The following is a 17,161-nucleotide window of genomic DNA, read 5'->3' on the forward strand; positions in this document are numbered from 1 at the left end:
GAGAGTGTTTCAGTGTTAGTGATTGATCATAATTCAGTTAGATTTAGAGTACTTGTGGAAAAGAGTAAAGCTAGATAAAGAGTATTTGGTCTTCTTATTTAAGGAAGGATGTAAATGCATTGGAGGCAGTACAGAGAAGGTTTTGCTAGACTAATACCTGGAATGGGCGGGCTGTCTTACAAGAAAAGATTGGACAGGCTAGGCTTGTATCTGCTGGAATTTAGAAGAGTAAGAGGCGACTTGATTGAAATATATAAGGTCCTGAGGGGCCTTGACAGGGTGGATGTGGAAAGGATGTTTCCTCTTGCGGAAGAATCTAGAACTAGGGGTCACTGTGTAAAAATAAGGGGTTTCCCATTTAAGACAGAGATGAGGAGCAATGTTTTCCTCAAAACGCGGCAGAAGCAGAGTCTTTGAATATTTTTAAGGCAGAGGTAGGGTGTATCTTGCTCAGCAAGGGGGTGGAAGGTTATCGGGGGTAGGTGGAAATGTGGAGTAATCAGTTCAGCCATGAACGGCTGAATTGAATGGCGGAGCAGGCTCGAGGGGCTGAGTGGCCTACTCCTGCTCCTAATTCGTATGTTCATATGTCCGTATGTAAAAGTTTTAAATTGGGAAAGACCAGTTTTACTCAACTAAGATGTGGTTTGGCAAAAGTGGACTGGAAACAGCTACCTGAAGTTAAACCAGTGTCAGAGTAGTGAGCATTCAAGGAGGAGATGGAGAGAGTTCAGAACAAATATGTTCGCACAAAGAAAAAGGGTGAGCCCCCCAAATCTGGAGCCCCCTGGGTGTCAAGGTGCATGCAGATTAGGACAAGACAAAAAGAAAGCATATGACAGATACCAAGACTCAATACTGCAGAAAATCTAGAGAAGTAATAGAAAGTGTAGGGATGAAATTAAAAAGGAAATTAAGAAAGCAAAAAAAATTGGCAAATAAAATCAAAGAAAACGCTAAGATGTTTAAAAATACATAAAGAGCAAGAGGAGAATTAAAGAAAGTTGCGCCAGTTAGGGACCATAAGGCTAACCTGTGCGCAGACGGAGGACTTGGGGAGTAGTCAATGGGACAGTGTTCAGGGAGCTTTACTCTGCATCTAACCTGTGCTGTACACACAGAGTTTCTGGAAAGCTGCTAGCTCTGGAAGTAAACCCAGTTGCAGTTTATATTGCTGTACTCAGGGCTGCTGGCAGCGTGGCCCCGGAACACTGGCCCATGCTGAAATCCTGGGTGAGAACCAATGCTGTTTGGATTTGTAATTTGCTGCTTTGTCCTGTTTAAAACTTGAGGGCGAAGAGGTTTGGTTGTTCTTGGCGCTGTTTCCTCATTGGTGAATGAATCAGAACATTGAAATCGGGAATTTGGCCATATGTGAAAATTAAGGGGAATATATTAAAGGATGTGGGGGTGGAGATAGCGGAAGGGCTTGCCATAATCTTCCAATCTTCCCTGGAAATAGGGAAAGTACCAGAGGGTTGGAGAGTGGTAAATGTCACACCCTAGGTCAAGAAAGGTTGTAAGGACAGTCTTAGCCACTACAGGCCTGTAAATTTAACATCAGTGGTGGGTAAGGTTTTAGAAACAATAATCAGGGGGAAAAAATCAACAGACACTTGTGAAGGTTTGAGTTAATTAAGGATAGCCAGCATGGATTTTTAAAAGGCAGATCATGCTTGACACTGCGGCACAGTGACGCAGTGGTTAGCTCCACAGTCTCACAGCTCCAGGGACCCGGGTTCGATTCTGGGTACTGCCTGTGCGGAGTTTGCAAGTTCTCCCTGTGTCTGCGTGGGTTTTCGTCAGATGCTCCGGTTTCCTCCCACAGCCAAAGACGTGCAGGTGATAGGTAAATTGGCCATTCTAAATTGCCCCGAGTGTAGGGAGGTGATAGGGAATATGGGATTACTGTAGGGTGGTTGTTGGTCGGCACAGACTCGGTGGGCCGAAGGGCCTGTTTCAGTGCTGTATCTCTAAATAAATAAATAATTGAATTTTTGATGAAATAACCGAGAAATCTGATGAAGGGAATGCGGTGAATATTGTTCATATGGATTTTAAGAATGCGTTTGATAAGCACCATATAAAAGACTGCTTAATAAAATGAGGCTCATGGAATAGGAGGGTCAGTGTCCAATTGGATAAAAATGTTGGCTTAAGGACAGGAAACAGCAAGTTGTAGTAAATAGTTATAATTCAGACTGGAGGATGGTAGACAAGTGTCAGTGCTTTTTTTTTGCTCTCTATAAATGTTTCGTATCTTGGAATGCAGAGTAAAAGTTCAAAATTTGCCAATGATATTGAACTTGGAGGTGTGACAAACAGTGAGGATGATGTGAACTGCCTGCAACAGAACACAGATAGACTAGCAGAATGGGCAGAGATGTGGCAGATCGAATTTAATATAGAGAAGTGTGAGGTCATAGAGTTACACAGCACAGCAACAGGCCCTTGGGCCCATCGTGTCTGTGCCGGCCATCAAGCACCTATCTATTCTAATCCCATTTTCCAGCACTTGGCCCGTAGCCTTGTATGCTATGGTGTTTCAAGTGCTCATCTAAATGCTTCTTAAATGTTGCTAGGGTTCCTGCCTCTACCACCCCTTCAGGCAGTGTGTTCCGGATTCCAACCACCCACTGGATGAAAACATTTTTCTCAAATCCCCTCTAAACCTCCTGCCCCTTACCTTAAATCTATGCCCCCTGGTTATTGACACCTCCGTTAAGGGAAAAAGTTTCCTCCTATCTACCCTATCAATGCCCCTCATAATTTTTTTACCTCGATCAGATTCCTCCTCAGCCTTCTCTGCTCTAAGGAAAACAACCCTAGCCAATCCAGTCTCTCTTCATAGCTGAAATGCTCCAGCCCAGGCAATATCCTGGTGAATCTCCTCTGCACTCTCTCCAGTGCAATCACATCATTCCTATAGTGTGGCAACCAGAACTGTACACAGTACTCCAGCTGTGGCCTAACTAGCATTTTATACAGCTCCATCGTAACCTCCCTGCTCTTATATTCTATGCCTCGGCTAATAAAGGCAAGTATCCCATTTGCCTTCCTAACCACCTTATCTACCTGTGCTGCTGCCTTCAGTGATCTACGGACTTGTACACCAAGGTCCCTCTGACCCTCTGTACTTCCTAGGGTCCTACCATCCATTGTATATTCCCTTGCCTTGTTAGTCCTCCCAAAATGTATCACCTCACACTTCTCCGGATTAAATTTGCATTTGCCCATCTATATTGTCCTGTAATCTAAGGCTTTCCTCCTCACTGTTTACGACACCACCAATTTTCGTGTAATCTGCAAACTTACTGATCATACCTCCTATATTCACACCTAAATCATTAATGTATACTACAAACAGCAAGGGTCCCAGCACCAATCCCTGTGGTACACCACTGGTCACAGGCTTCCAATTGCAAAAACAACCCTCGACCATCACCCTCCGCCTCCTGCCACTAAGCCAATTTTGGATCCAATTTGCCAAGTTGCCCTGGATCCCATGGGCTCTTATCTTCTTAACCAATCTCCCATGCGGGCCCTTATCAAAAGCCTTACTGAAATCCATGTATACTACATCAATTGCTTTACCCTCATCTACACATTTCGTCACCTCCTCGAAAAATTCAATCAAGTTTGTTCAACATGATCTCCCCCTGACAAAGCCATGCTGACTATCCTTAATTAATACCTGCCTCTCCAAGTGGACATTAATCCTGTCCCTCAGAATTTGTTCCAATAGTTTCCCAACCACTGATGTTAGACTCACCGGCCTATAATTATCTGGTTCATCCCTGCTACCCTTCTTGAGTAATGGTACCACTTTCGCTGTCCTCCAGTCCTCTGGCACTTCTCCTGCGGCCAGAGAAGGTTTGAAAATTTGTGTCAGAGCCCCTGCTATCTCCTCCCTTGTCTCATATAACAGCCTGGGATACATCTCATCTGGGCTTGGGGAATTATCCACCTATAAGCCTGCTAAAACCACGAATACCTCCTCCCTTTCAATGCTAATTTGTTCGAGTATATTACAATCTCCTTCCTTGAGCTCTACATTTTGGCAGAAGGAATGGGGAGAGCAACTACAAACACAGTTCTAAAGAGTAAGGCGGCACAGTGGCGCAGTGGTTAGCACCGCAGCCTCACAGCTCCGGCGACCCGGGTTCAATTCTGGGTACTGCCTGTGTGGAGTTTGCAAGTTCTCCCTGTGTCTGTGTGGGTTTCCTCCCACATGCCAAAGACTTGCAGGTTGGTAGGTTAATTGGCCATTATAAATTGCCCCTAGTATAGGTAGGTGGTAGGGAAATATAGGGACAGGTGGGGATGTGGTAGGGATATGGGATTAGTGTAGGATTAGTATAAATGGGTGGTTGATGGTCGGCACAGACCCGGTGAGCCGAAGGGCCTGTTTCAGTGCTGTATCTCTAAACTAAACTAAACTAAACTAAACAGAGGGACCTGGGGGTGCATGTGCATTTAACTTTGAAGGTGGCAGAACATATTGAGAGAGTGATTCGCAAAGCATATGGGATCTTGGGCTTCATAAATGGAGACGAGTACAAAAGCAGGGAAGTTTTGCTGAACCTTTATAAAGCTTTGGATAGGCCACAACTAGAGTATTGCATCCACTTCTGGTCATCACACATTCGGAAGGATGTGAGGGTCCTTGAGAGGTACAGAGCAGATTTACCAGAATGGTTCCAGGCATGAGGGATTTTAGCTACAAGGTTAGGTTGGAGAAGCTGGGGTTGTTCTCCTTGGAGCAAAGGAGATTGAGAGGAGATTTAATCGAGGTATACAAGATTATGACAGGCTTGGATAAGTTAGACAAGGAAAAACTGTTCCCATAAACTAATGGTACACGGAATAGCAAACATAGTTTGAAGGTTTTGGGCAAGAGATACAGGGGGAATATGAGGAAAACGTTTTTATGCAGCGGGTGATAGTGACCTGGAACTCACTGCCTACGAGGATGGTGGAAGTGTGGACAGGCAATGATTTCAAAAGGAAATTAGATGGGCACTTGAAGGAAACTTGCAGGGCTACAGGGGTTGAGCGGAGGACTGGGACTGACTGGATTGCTCTGTGGAGAGCCAGGATGGACTCAATGGGCCGAATGGCCTCTTTCTGTGCCATAAATGACTCTATGACTCAATGTTGATAATTTGCTCCCAAGGCTCCATGGTTTATCCCTGTGTGGCCCAAAGTGTTTGGATGTTCCTGCAGGAAGTATATTATCTTCACACACCACCTCCAAAGGCAGCAGCATTTTGCTATTCACCATGCTGTTGAGGAAACCCTACCAGTCAGGCCACAATCTGTGGCATAGCCTGAAACAAGATGACCATTTGGCACAACAGACCAACTAGCACAATGTGCTAGTATTTATGCTCCATAGGAACCTCCTTCCGTACTACTTCATTTCACCCTATCGGCATATCCTTTCATTCTTTCTCCCTCATGTACTTGTCCAGCTGTCCCTTAATAGTGCATATGAGACATGGTGGCTGAGACACCCGTGTGAGTGGGGGATTCTTATTTATTCCAGCATTCCAAAAAGTAGACTCTGATCTTCGATTAAACTATTGGACTGGCACTCCTGAATCCAGACTGTCCAGTTCAGAATGGATTGGATGGTTGTCCTACCCCTCTGTTAACCAACTCCTCTCTGTTAAAAGAAATGGGCAACTTTGTGACCTGCTCATCTGTGCTTTCTGGCAGCCATTTATAGACAAAACAATTCTCCAAAGCTGCATTTCCCACACTCCCCAGATCATCCTCTAGGGATCTCTATTGTGTCTGAGTTGGGAAATATTTGATAGCAGGCATTTGTCATGAAATAAATGTGAGGAATTCACAGAGCATATCTTAAATATTCACTGCTGCAGTGTTCAATTTGACTTACAGGGAGTTTGTTATCATTTTAGGGAGGCATTTTTATACAGGAACAGGGCAGATTATATGGTCTGTGTAAATGTTGTTAATTGTGTTGCATGAGCACATACCAACGTCTTGCTGAGTGGATTTCAGTGGAGGTGCTGGCCCATTACATTGCCGTAGCTGCGGAAGATCCAGGGTCAGGTCCCAGTCAGTTCTGAGTTAACTCATCCCAGTCCATAGGAAGGTAGGAGCATGAGTCAGCCGTTCAGCCCCTCGAGCCTGTTCACAGAATCGTTACAGTGCAAAAGGAGGCCATTTGGCCCATCGTGTCCACACTGGCTCTCTGAAAGAGCAACTCCCTCAGTTCTATTCCCCTGCCTTCTCCCTATAGCCCTGCACATTCTTCCTTTTCAAATAACTGTCTAATTCCCTTTAGAATGCTTCAATTGAATCTGCCTTCACCACGTTCTCAGGCAGCACATTCCAGACCTTAACCACTCACTGCATGAAAAAGTTTTTCCTCATGTTACTTTTGCTTCTCTTACCAAATACTTTAAATCTGTGCCCTCTCATTCTCGATCCTTTCACGAGTGGGAACAGTTTCTCTCTATCTATTCTGTCCAGGCCCCTCATGATTTTGAATACCTCTATCAAATCACCGCTCAGCCTTCTCTTCCCCAAGGAAAACAGTTCTAACTTCTCCAATCTATCTTCAAAACTGAAATTCCTCATCCCTGGAACCATTCTCGTGAATCTTTTCTATACTCTCTCCAATGCCCTCTCGTCTTTCCTCAAGTGCGGCGCTCAGAATTGGACGCAGTATTCAGGTGAGGCCGAACTAGTGTCTTATACAAGTTCAACATAACTTCTAAAATAAAAGCAAAATACTGCGGATGCTGGGAATCTGAAATAAAAACAAGAAATGCTGGAAATACTCAGCAGGTCTGGCAGCATCTGTGGAGAGAGAAGCAGAGTTAATGTTTCAGGTCAGTGACCCTTCTTCAGAACTAGCAGATATTAGAAACGTGAAAAGTTTTAAGCAAGTTAAGTGGGGGCGGGGAAAGAGATAACAAAGGAGAAGCTGTAGATAGGACAAGGTCAGGGAATAACTGACCAGAAGGTCATTGAGCAAAGGCAAACGATATGTTAATGGTGTGTTGAAAGACAAAGCATGAATACAGATCGGGTGTTAATGAACTGAAAACTGAACAGCCACAAGCACAAGCATGAAAATAAGTGGGTCTTAGTTTGTTCAGTTTGCATATCCAGTGTTCTGGTATAAAATCTTTGATAATGGACTCTAGAATTTTTCCCACTACCAACGTCAGGCTGACTGGTCTATAATTCCCTGTTTTCTCTCTACCTCCCTTTTTAAATAGTGGGGTGACATTCGCTACCCTCCAATTTGTAGGAACTGTTCCAGAGGCTATAGAATCTTGGAAGATGACCACCAATGCATCCACTATTTCTAGGGCCACTTCCTTAAGTATGCTGGGATATAGATTATCAGGCCCTGGGGATTTATTGGCCTTCAATCCCATCAAATTCCCCAACGCCATTTCTCTACTAATATTGTTTTCCTTCAGTTCCTCCCTCTCACTAAACCCTGTGTTACCCAATATTTCTGGTATGTTATTTGTGTTCTCCTTTGTGAAGACAGAACCAAAGTATGCATTTAGTTGGTCAGCCATTTCTTTGTTCCTCATAATAAGTACCCCTGTTTCTGACTGTAAGAGGACCTACATGTGTCTTCACCAATCTTTTTCTCTTCACATACCTATAGAAAATTTTACAGTCAGTTTTTATGTTCCCCGCAAGCTTACTCTCGTACTCTATTTTCCCCTTCTTAATCAATCCCTTGGTTCTCCTTTGCTGAATTCTAAACTGCTCCTAATCCTCAAGTCTGTTGTTTTTTCCGGCAAATTTGTATGTCTCTTCCTTGGATCTAATGCTTCTCTAATTTCCCTTGTAAGCCATGGTTTGGTTACCTTTCCCATTTTACCTTTGCGCCAGACAAGAATAAACAACTGTTACAGTTCATCCATGCGCTCTTTGAATGTTTGACATTGCCTATCCACTGTCATCCCTTTAAGTAACGTTTCCCAATACTTCATAGCCAACTCGCGCCTCATACCTTCGTAATTTTCTTTATTAAGATTCAGGACCTTAGTCTCAGAATCAACTATGTGACTCTCTATCTTGATGAAGAATTCTATCATATTATGGTCGCACATCCCCAAGGGGTCTCGCACAAGTCGATTGTCAATTATTCCTCTCTTATTACATTATGCCCAGTCTAAGCTGGCCTGTTCTCCAGTTGGTTCCTCAATGTACTGGTCCAGAAAACCATCCCATATACACTCCATGAATTCCTCCTCTACAGTATTGTGACTCATTTGATTTGCCCAATCTATATGCAGATTAAGGTCACCCATAATTACAGATGTTCATTTATCGCATGCGTCTTTAATTTCCTGTTTAATGCCATTCCCAACATCACCACTACAGTTTGGGGGTCTATATACAACCCCTACTAATGTTTTTGTCCCTTAGTGTTTCTCAGCTCTACCCACAGAGATTTCACATCATCAAAGCTAATATCTTTCCTCACTGTTGCGTTAATTTCCTCTTTAAATAGCAATGCAACTCCACCGCCTTTTACTTTTTGTCTGGCCTTCCTAAATACTGAATACCCCGGATGTTCATTTCCCATCCCTGGTCACCCTGCAGCCATATCTCTGTAAACCCAACTATATCATACCTGTTTACATCTAATTGCGTGATTAATTCATCCACTTTATTGAGAATGCTCTGCGCGTTAAGCCACAAAGCCTTAAGGCTTGTCTTTTTAACATTACCGGTCCCCTTCCCACTATTTTTCACTGTGGCCCTTGATCTCTCTGCCTCTCACTTTTCATATTCCCTTTACTGTCTTTTGTTCTTGTCCTTGATTCCCCCCTCCTCTGACTCCTTGCAAAGGTTCCCATCCCCCTGCCATTTTAGTTTAAACCCTCCCCAACCACTCTTGCAAATACGCCCCCAAGGACATCAGTCCCGGTCCTGCCCAGGTGTAACCTGTCCAGTTTGTACTGGTCCCACCTCCCCCAGAACCAGTCCCAATGTCCCAGGAATCTAAAACCCTCCCCCTCACACCATCTCTTCAACCACGTATTCATCAGATATATGCTGCTATTTCTACTCTGACTAGCACGTGGCACTGGTAATAATCCTGAGATCACTACCTTTGATGTCCTACTTTTCAGCTTACTTCCTAACTCCCTATATTCTGCTTTTAGGACCTCATCCCTTTTTTAACCTACGTTGTTTGTACCAATGTGTGCCACGACCACTGGCTGTTCACCCTTCCCCTTCAGAATGTCCTGTAACTGCTCTGAGACATCCTTGACCCTAGCACCAGGAAAGCAACATACCATCCTGGAGTCTCGTTTGCAGCCACAGAAACACCTATCTATTCCCCTTACAATTGAATCCCCTATAACTATTGCATTCCCACACTTTTTACTCCTCCCCTGTGCAGCAGAGCCAACCGTGGTGCAACGAATTGAGCTGTTGCTGCTTTCCCCTGAGAGGCCATTCCCCCCAACAGTATCCAAAGCAGTATATCTGTTTTGCAGGGGAATAGCCACAGGGGATTCCTGCACTGCCTGCCTGGTCCTCTTGCTCTGCCTGGTGGTCACCCATTCCCTTCCTGCCTGTGGAGCCTGAGCCTACGGTGTGACCACCTCTCTATACATGCTATCAACGATACTCTGCGCCTCGCGGATGCTCCACAGTATCCCCGGCCACCGCTCCAGCTCCGAAACTCAGGCTTCCAGGAGCTGCAGCTGGAGACAGTCCCTGCACACATGCTGGTCCCGGGCACTGGAGTTTGTCCCAGCTTCCCACTTAGAGCATGAGGAGCACACCATGGCTTTGAGCTCTCCTGCCATGACTTAACCCTTTAAATTATATCTTTTGGAAGATGCTTAATATCAAATAAAGCAATATAATAGCAGAGGGACAGATTGGAGAGAGAGTGTACTATTGGCATTGGCTGTAGTAGAAGAATTGGTACTGGAGGGATTGGTTTCAGTGGGCAGAATAGCTTTTCCTTAAAATAAATGCAAAATACTGCAGATGCTGGAAATCTGAAATGAAAACAAGAAGTGCTGGAACCACTCAGCAGGTCTGGCAGTATCTGTGGAAAGAGAAGCAGAGTTAACGTTTCGGGTCAGTGACCCTTCTTCGGAACTGACAAATATTAGAAATGTCACAGGTTATAAGCAAGTGAGGTGGAGATGGGGCAAGAGATAACAAAGGAGAAGGTGTAGATTAGACAAGGCCACATAGCTGACCAAAAGGTCATGGAGCAAAGGCAAACAATATGTTAATGGTGTGTTGAAAGACAAAGCATTAGTACAGATAAGGTGTTAACGGACTGAATATTGAACAGCAGCAAGAGCAAACATGAAAAAAAACAGTGGGTAAGCAAACTGAACAAACTGAGATGAAATGAAATAAATGCAAAAAAAAAAGATTGTCAAAAATGTAAAAAAGAAAAAATAACTAAAAATGAAAGTAAAATGGGGGGCTGTCATGCTCTGAAATTATTGAACTCAATGTTCAGTCCGGCAGGCTGTAGTGTGCCTAATCGGTAAATGAGATGCTGTTCCTCGAGCTTGCGTTGATGTTCACTGGAACACTGCAGCAATCCCAGGACAGAGATGTGAGCATGAGAGCAGGGGGGAGTGTTGAAATGGCAAGCAACCGGAAGCTCAGGGTCCTGCTTTTCCTTATCCTCCTGACTCTTGACGAGAAATTTGTTATAAGACTAATTTTGATATTGGCACAGCATCAGTTTTGTTCTCTGGTACCAATGGCCTGAATGTATTCTGATTCTTGACATTTCAATTAGGAGAGGTTTGTTTGGAACCGCTGTTGTACACAGATGAAGTTGTACACATACCTTGCAGAGACTGAGAGCCAACTCTCAGACACTTCTTCCTTGCATCATGACCCCACCACCGAACATCAAGCCGCTGTCTACAGGGCTGTCACTGACCTCCTCTCCTCTGGAGGTCTTCCCTCTACAGCTTCCCATCTCATAGTTTCGCAACCTCGAACAGCCCTCTTCTACCTCCTTCCCAAAATCCATAAACAGTACTGTCCCAGTAGACCAATCATTTCAGCCTGTTCCTGCACCACTGAACTTATTTCTTCCTATCTTGACTGTATTTTCTTCCCTTTGCCCAGTCTCTTCCTACCTATATCATTGACTCTTCAGATGCCCTTTGCCATTTCAACAATTTCCAGTTTCCTGGCCCGAACCATGCCGCCTCTTGACTCTGGACGTCCAATCTCTTTACACTTCCATCCCCCATCAGGACAGTCTGACGACTTTCCGTGTCTTCCTTGAACAGAGACCCAACCAGTCCCCATCCACTACTACTATCCTCTGCCTGACTGAATTTGTTCTTAAGTTGAACAACTTCTTCAACTTCACTCACTTCCTCCAAATACAAGGTGTTGCTATGGGTACCCACATGGGTCCTAATTATGCCTGTCTTTTGGTGGGATATGTCAAACATTCCTTGTTCCAGTCCTACTCAGGCTCCCTCCCCCAACAATTTTTCCAGTACAGTGATGGCTGTATTGGTGGCGTTTCCTGCTCCCACCCCAAATTGGAAAACTTTGCTTCCAATTTCCACCCCTCGCTCACCTTCACATGGTCCATCTCCGACAATTGACTTCCCTTCCTCGACTTCTCTGTCTGCATCTCTGGGGATAGACTGTCCACTAATATTGCTTATAAACCCACCGACTGCCACAGCTACCTCGACTAAATTCCTCACACCCTGCCTCCTGTGAGAACTCCAGTCTGTTCTCCCAGTTTCTCCATCTCCGTCGCGTCTGTTCTGATGATGCAATCTTCCACAACAGCGCTTCTGATATGTCTTCCTTTTTCCTGAACTGAGGATCCCCTCCCCTCGACCGTGTACGACTCTCTTCCCACACTTCTGCCCTCACCCCTTCCCCTCCCACCCAGAATTGCGACAGGGTTCCCCTTGTCTTCACTTTCCACCCACTAGCCTCCACATCCAAAGGGTCATCCTCCGCCATTTCCGTCACCTCTAGCATGATGCCACCACCAAACACATCTTCCTCTCCCGTCCCCTGTCAGCATTTCGAAGGGATGGTTCCCTCCGTGACACCCTGGTCCACTCCTCCATTACCCCCAACACCTCACCCCTTCCCACGCCACCTTCCCATGCAATCACAGGAGGTGTAATACCTGCCTTTTACCTCCTCTGTCCTCACCATGCAAGGTCCCAAATACTCCTTCCAGGCGAAGCAGCGATTTGCTTGTATTTCTTTCAATTTAGTATACTGTGTTCGCTTCTCACAATGCGGTTGCCTCTACATTGGGGAGACCAAATGCAGATTGGGTGACCACGTTGTGGAGCACCTCCTCTCAGTCCGCAAGCATGATCCCAAGCCCCCGATTACTTGCCATTTTAATTTACCACCCTGCTCTCACGCCCACATTTCTGTCCTCGGCCTGCTGCAGTGTTTCAATGTAATTCAACACAAGCTCGAGGAAGAGGACCTTATCATTCGATTCGGCACACTACAGCCTTATGGACTCAATATTGAGTTCAACAACTTCAGAGCATGACTGCCATTTTGATTTCTTTTACCATGTACCAACTTGTTTTCATGTTTTTGCTTTCGGGCAGAGCTGTTCATCATTTTGCCATTAACACTCTCTCTGGACAAATGCTTTATCTTTTACCTACAGCTATTACTACTCCCTTTGACTTTTCTTCCATGACATCTTTGCCATTTAATCTCTCCTGCTCTCTGCCCTATCATTGACCTTCCCGTTTGTTGTTCTTCGCACCCATCCCCACCCCCCCCAACCCTTTCACTTGCTCAAAGCCTATTACATTTCTAACCTTTGCCAGTTCTGATGAAAGGTTACAGACCTGAAATGTTAACTCTTGTTTCTCTCTCCACAGATGCTGCCAGACCAGCTGTCTATTTCTAGCACTTTCTGTCTTTATTTCAGATTCTCATCCACAGTAATTTGCTTTTATATTATTGTACATGTGGAGTCTGTCCAGCACTGAAAGAGACAAACGTTCCAGGGCCTTGAGAATCTAAAAACGAGCAATTCTTACATGGGCACAGTATGCCAGTCAGCAGCACTGGTGGACTTCCATGTGATGTGGGCTGCACTAACCATGCAAAACTTTGAGCCGGTCGTAGAAACTTGCGATGTATAATGAAGTAGATTTATTGCACAGTTTACTGAGCTGTGTTTAAGGGAACAGTCAAAAGGAAATTGGATGGGCACTTGAGAGAAATAAGCTTGCAGGACTCCTGGGATAGAGCGGGGGAATGGGCCTGATTGGATTGCTCCACAGACAGCCAGCATGGACTTGATGGTTGGATGACCTCCTTTTGTGCTGTGATGACTCTTATGTTGCTCTAAGAGTTTGCAGTTAATAAGGACTAATAATTATTTAAATTCATGATTTATTATATAGTTTGTTTGTCCTTGGAAAAGTCTTGAAAATATTTGCTTTTTACTTTATTCAGGTTCGAGCCTGTGGGACACACCCTGTCTGCCCACCTTTACTTCTATAATGACCAATTCCAAGGTTACTTAGTGATGCAGGAAGTTAAGAATGTGAATACAGGCCGGAAGGAGACCCTGGAGAGTCGGCTGGTACCTCGCTCTATGCTGCACCTGGCAAATGGCCCAGAACTCAACCGACTCCAGCACCTGGAGGTAACCAGGCCTGCAGTGCCATGGGGGTGTGAACCAAGCGTGGCATTGCGAACTGTATACTTAGTTTGTGTGAATTTGTGCTCATCAAGGTCAGAGTGGTTGCTGTTTGGAAACAGAACATTTTCTGTTCCAGACCCCCAGCGCCAATGTTAAGGATCAACTGTTAATCAACCTCCTTCAGTGATTCACAGTGCTTCGAGTAAGCACACGACATGATGGTGGAGTATAGAGAACAGAATAGGTGACCAATACTGTACACAGACAGTGGCTTTTTGGTATTTCTATCTTTGGAGCCCTCCAACTAACTATTAAAAACCATGCTTCTTTTCCATCTTACTTGGTGTCCAGCAAAGGTGCATGTCACAGATACAATTTCATGATGTATTTTTCCCTGAATCCTTTGATTACTCCATAGATACTTCCCTCAAACAAGACTTCCTGACTTAACGGATCTCGAACTTTTGATAAATGTTATTAACAGTCATTTACTTTCTTGCACAAGTATTTCTTGTAGATATTACTCAGATTAAAAGCACAATATAATCCATGCTCCCTTCTTATGGCATCCCCACTGCTATCCTGTTTATCATGAAAAGCCTGTTATTCCAGGTTACAAAGAAGTTGAATCATTAACCTTTAACTCTTAAAGATGTACAGCACTTCCAGGGCAGGTACAGCACTGGTTAAATACAGAGTAAAGCTCCTGCACTGTGCCCATCAAACACTCCCAGGGTAGGCACAGCATGAGGTTAGATACAGAGTAAAGCTCTCTCTACATAGTGATTATTGTATCATAAGGTTTAGGCTGACTGTGTAAAAGGACAGAAAACAATCTACAGTAAGAATAGTTAACTGGGGGAAAGCCAACTTCAGTGGGTTAAGATCAGATCTGGGACGAATAAATTGGAGCTAAAGGTTGACAGGAAAAACGGTAACTAAACAATGGGCTGCCTTCAAAGGGGAGGTATTTCAGGCACAGTCAAGGTATATTCCCTCAAACGGGAAAAGTAGGGTAAACAAAGCCAGAGTGCCCTGGATGACAAAATAGATAGAAATTAAGATAAAGAAAAAGTGTGATTATGACAGATGCCAGGTAGAAAATCCTATTGAGAACCAGGCTTAATATAGAAGGTTCAGAGGGGAAGTGAAAAAGCAAATAGGAGAAGCAAAGAGAGAGTATGAAAAGAGACTGGCAGCTAACATTAAAAGGAATCCCAAAGTCTTCTATGGACAAATAAATAGTAAAAGGGTGATGAAAAGAGGAGTGGGGCTGATTAGGGACCAAAAAGGTGATTTATTCATGGAGGCAGAGCTAAGATATTAAATGAATACTTTGCATCTGTCTTTACCAAGGAAGAAGATGAAACCCAGGCCATGGTGAAAGAGGAGGTAATTCAGACACTGGGAGGGTTTAAAGGTGATAAGGAGGAGGTATTGGATAGGTTGTCTGTACTTAAAGTGGATAAGACGCCAGGATTGGATGAGGTGCTGAGGGAAGTGAGAGTGGAAATCGCGGAGGCACTGGCCATAATTTTTCAGTCTTCCTTAGACTCGGGGGTGGTGCCAGAGGACTGGAGAATTGCAAACATTACACCCTTGTTCAAAAAAAAGGTGTGAAGATAAGCCCAGCAACTACAGGCCAGTCAATTCAACTTAGGTGGTTGAGAAACTTCTGAAACTAGTACCTTAAACTTAAATACAAGCAATTACAAAAGTATGAAGACAGAGTTGACTAAAGTGGACTAGGAAAATAGTTTAAAACATCCTTCCTGCATCTACCCTGTCAAGTCCTGTTAGAATTTTATAGGTTTCTATGAGATCCCCCCTCACTCTTCTGAACTCCAGCGAATATAATCCTAACTGACTCAATCTCCCCTCATACGACAGTCCCACTATCTCAGGAATCAGTCTGGTAAACCTTCGCTGCACTCCCTCTATAGCAAGAACATCCTTCCTCAGATAAAGAGACCAAAACTGCACACAATATTCCAGGTGTGGCCTCACCAAGGCCCAATGTAATTGCAGCAAGACATCCCTGCTCCTGTACTCGAATCCTGTCACTATGAAGGCCAACATACCATTTGCCTTTTTTACCGCCTGTTGCACCTGCATGCTTACCTTCAGCGACTGGTGTACAAGAACACCCAGGTCTCGTTGCATATTCCCCTCTCTGTTTATAGCTGTTCAGATAATAATCTGCCTTCCTGTTTTTGCCACCGAAGTGGATAACCTCACATTTATCCACATCATACTGTATCTGCCATGCATTGGCCCACTCACTCAAATTGTCCAAATCACCCTGAAGCCTCTCTGCATCCTCCTCACAACTCACATCTCCTCCCCCCCCCCCCCCCGCCCCACCCCCCACACCCAGTTTTGTGTCATCTGCAAATTTGGAGATATTACATTTAGTTCCCTCATCTAAATCATTAATGTATATTGTGAATAGCTGGGGTCCTAGCACCGATCCCTGCGGTACCCCACTAGTCACTGTCTGCCATTCAGAAAAACACCCATTTATCCATAATCTTTGTTTCCTGTCTGCCAACTAATTTTCTATCCATCATTTTCTATCCATCGCAATACACTGCCCCCAATCCCATGCGCTTTAATTTTACACGCTAATTTCTTATGTGGGACTTTGTCGAAAGCCTTCTGAAAGTCCAAATAAACCACACCCACTGGCTCCCCCTCATCAACTCTACTAGTTACATCCTCAAAGAATTCTAGTAGATTTGTCAAGCATGATTTCCCTTCCTTAAATCCATGCTGACTCTGCCCGCTTCTACCACTGTTCTCTACGTGCTCTGCTACAAAATCTTTGATAATGGACTCCAGAATTTTCCCCACTACCGATGTCAGGCTGACTGGTCCATAATTTTCAGCTTTCTCTCTACCTCCCTTTTTAAATAGTGGGGTTACATTAGCTACCCTCCAATCTGTAGGAACTGTTCCAGAGTCTATATAATCTTGGAAGATGACCAACAATGCATCCACTATTTCTAGTGCCACTTCGTTAAGTATTCTGGGATGCACAGCAGCAGGCCCTGGGGATTTATCGGCCTTCAATCCCATCAATTTCCCCAACACCATTTCTCTGCTAATACTGATTTCCTTCAGTTCCTCTGTGTCACTAAACCCTGTGTTCCCCAACATTTCTGGTATGTTATTTGTGTCCTCCTTTGTGAAGACAGAACTAAAGCATGTATTTTGTTGCCACTTCTTTGTTCCCCATAATAAATTCCCCTGTTTCTGACTGTAAGGGACCTACATTTGTCTTCACCAATCTTTTTCTCTTCATATACCTATCGAAACTTTTACAGTGAGTTTTATGTTCCCCGCAAGCTTGCTCTCGTACTCTATTTTCCCCTTCTTAATCAATCCCTTGGTCCTCCTTTGCTGAATTCTAAACTGCTCCCAATCCTCAGGTCTGTTGTTTTTTTCTGGCAAATTTATATGCCTCTTCCTTGGATCTAATGCTATCTC

General features: G+C 44.3%; 1 protein-coding gene across 2 annotated transcripts in view; it reads left to right on the top strand.

Moving 5' to 3' along the window:
- Positions 1–17,161, top strand: part of xylt2 (xylosyltransferase II) — a 338,683-nt gene that overhangs the window by 281,917 nt on the left and 39,605 nt on the right. For both annotated transcript variants that reach the window (XM_068057773.1, XM_068057774.1), the window contains exon 9: positions 13,483–13,675. In XM_068057773.1, coding sequence (XP_067913874.1) covers positions 13,483–13,675 — 193 coding nt within the window. The remainder of the gene's footprint in view (positions 1–13,482; positions 13,676–17,161) is intronic.

Source organism: Heterodontus francisci, chromosome 26, assembly GCF_036365525.1.
Source record: "Heterodontus francisci isolate sHetFra1 chromosome 26, sHetFra1.hap1, whole genome shotgun sequence".
NCBI lineage: Eukaryota > Metazoa > Chordata > Chondrichthyes > Heterodontiformes > Heterodontidae > Heterodontus > Heterodontus francisci.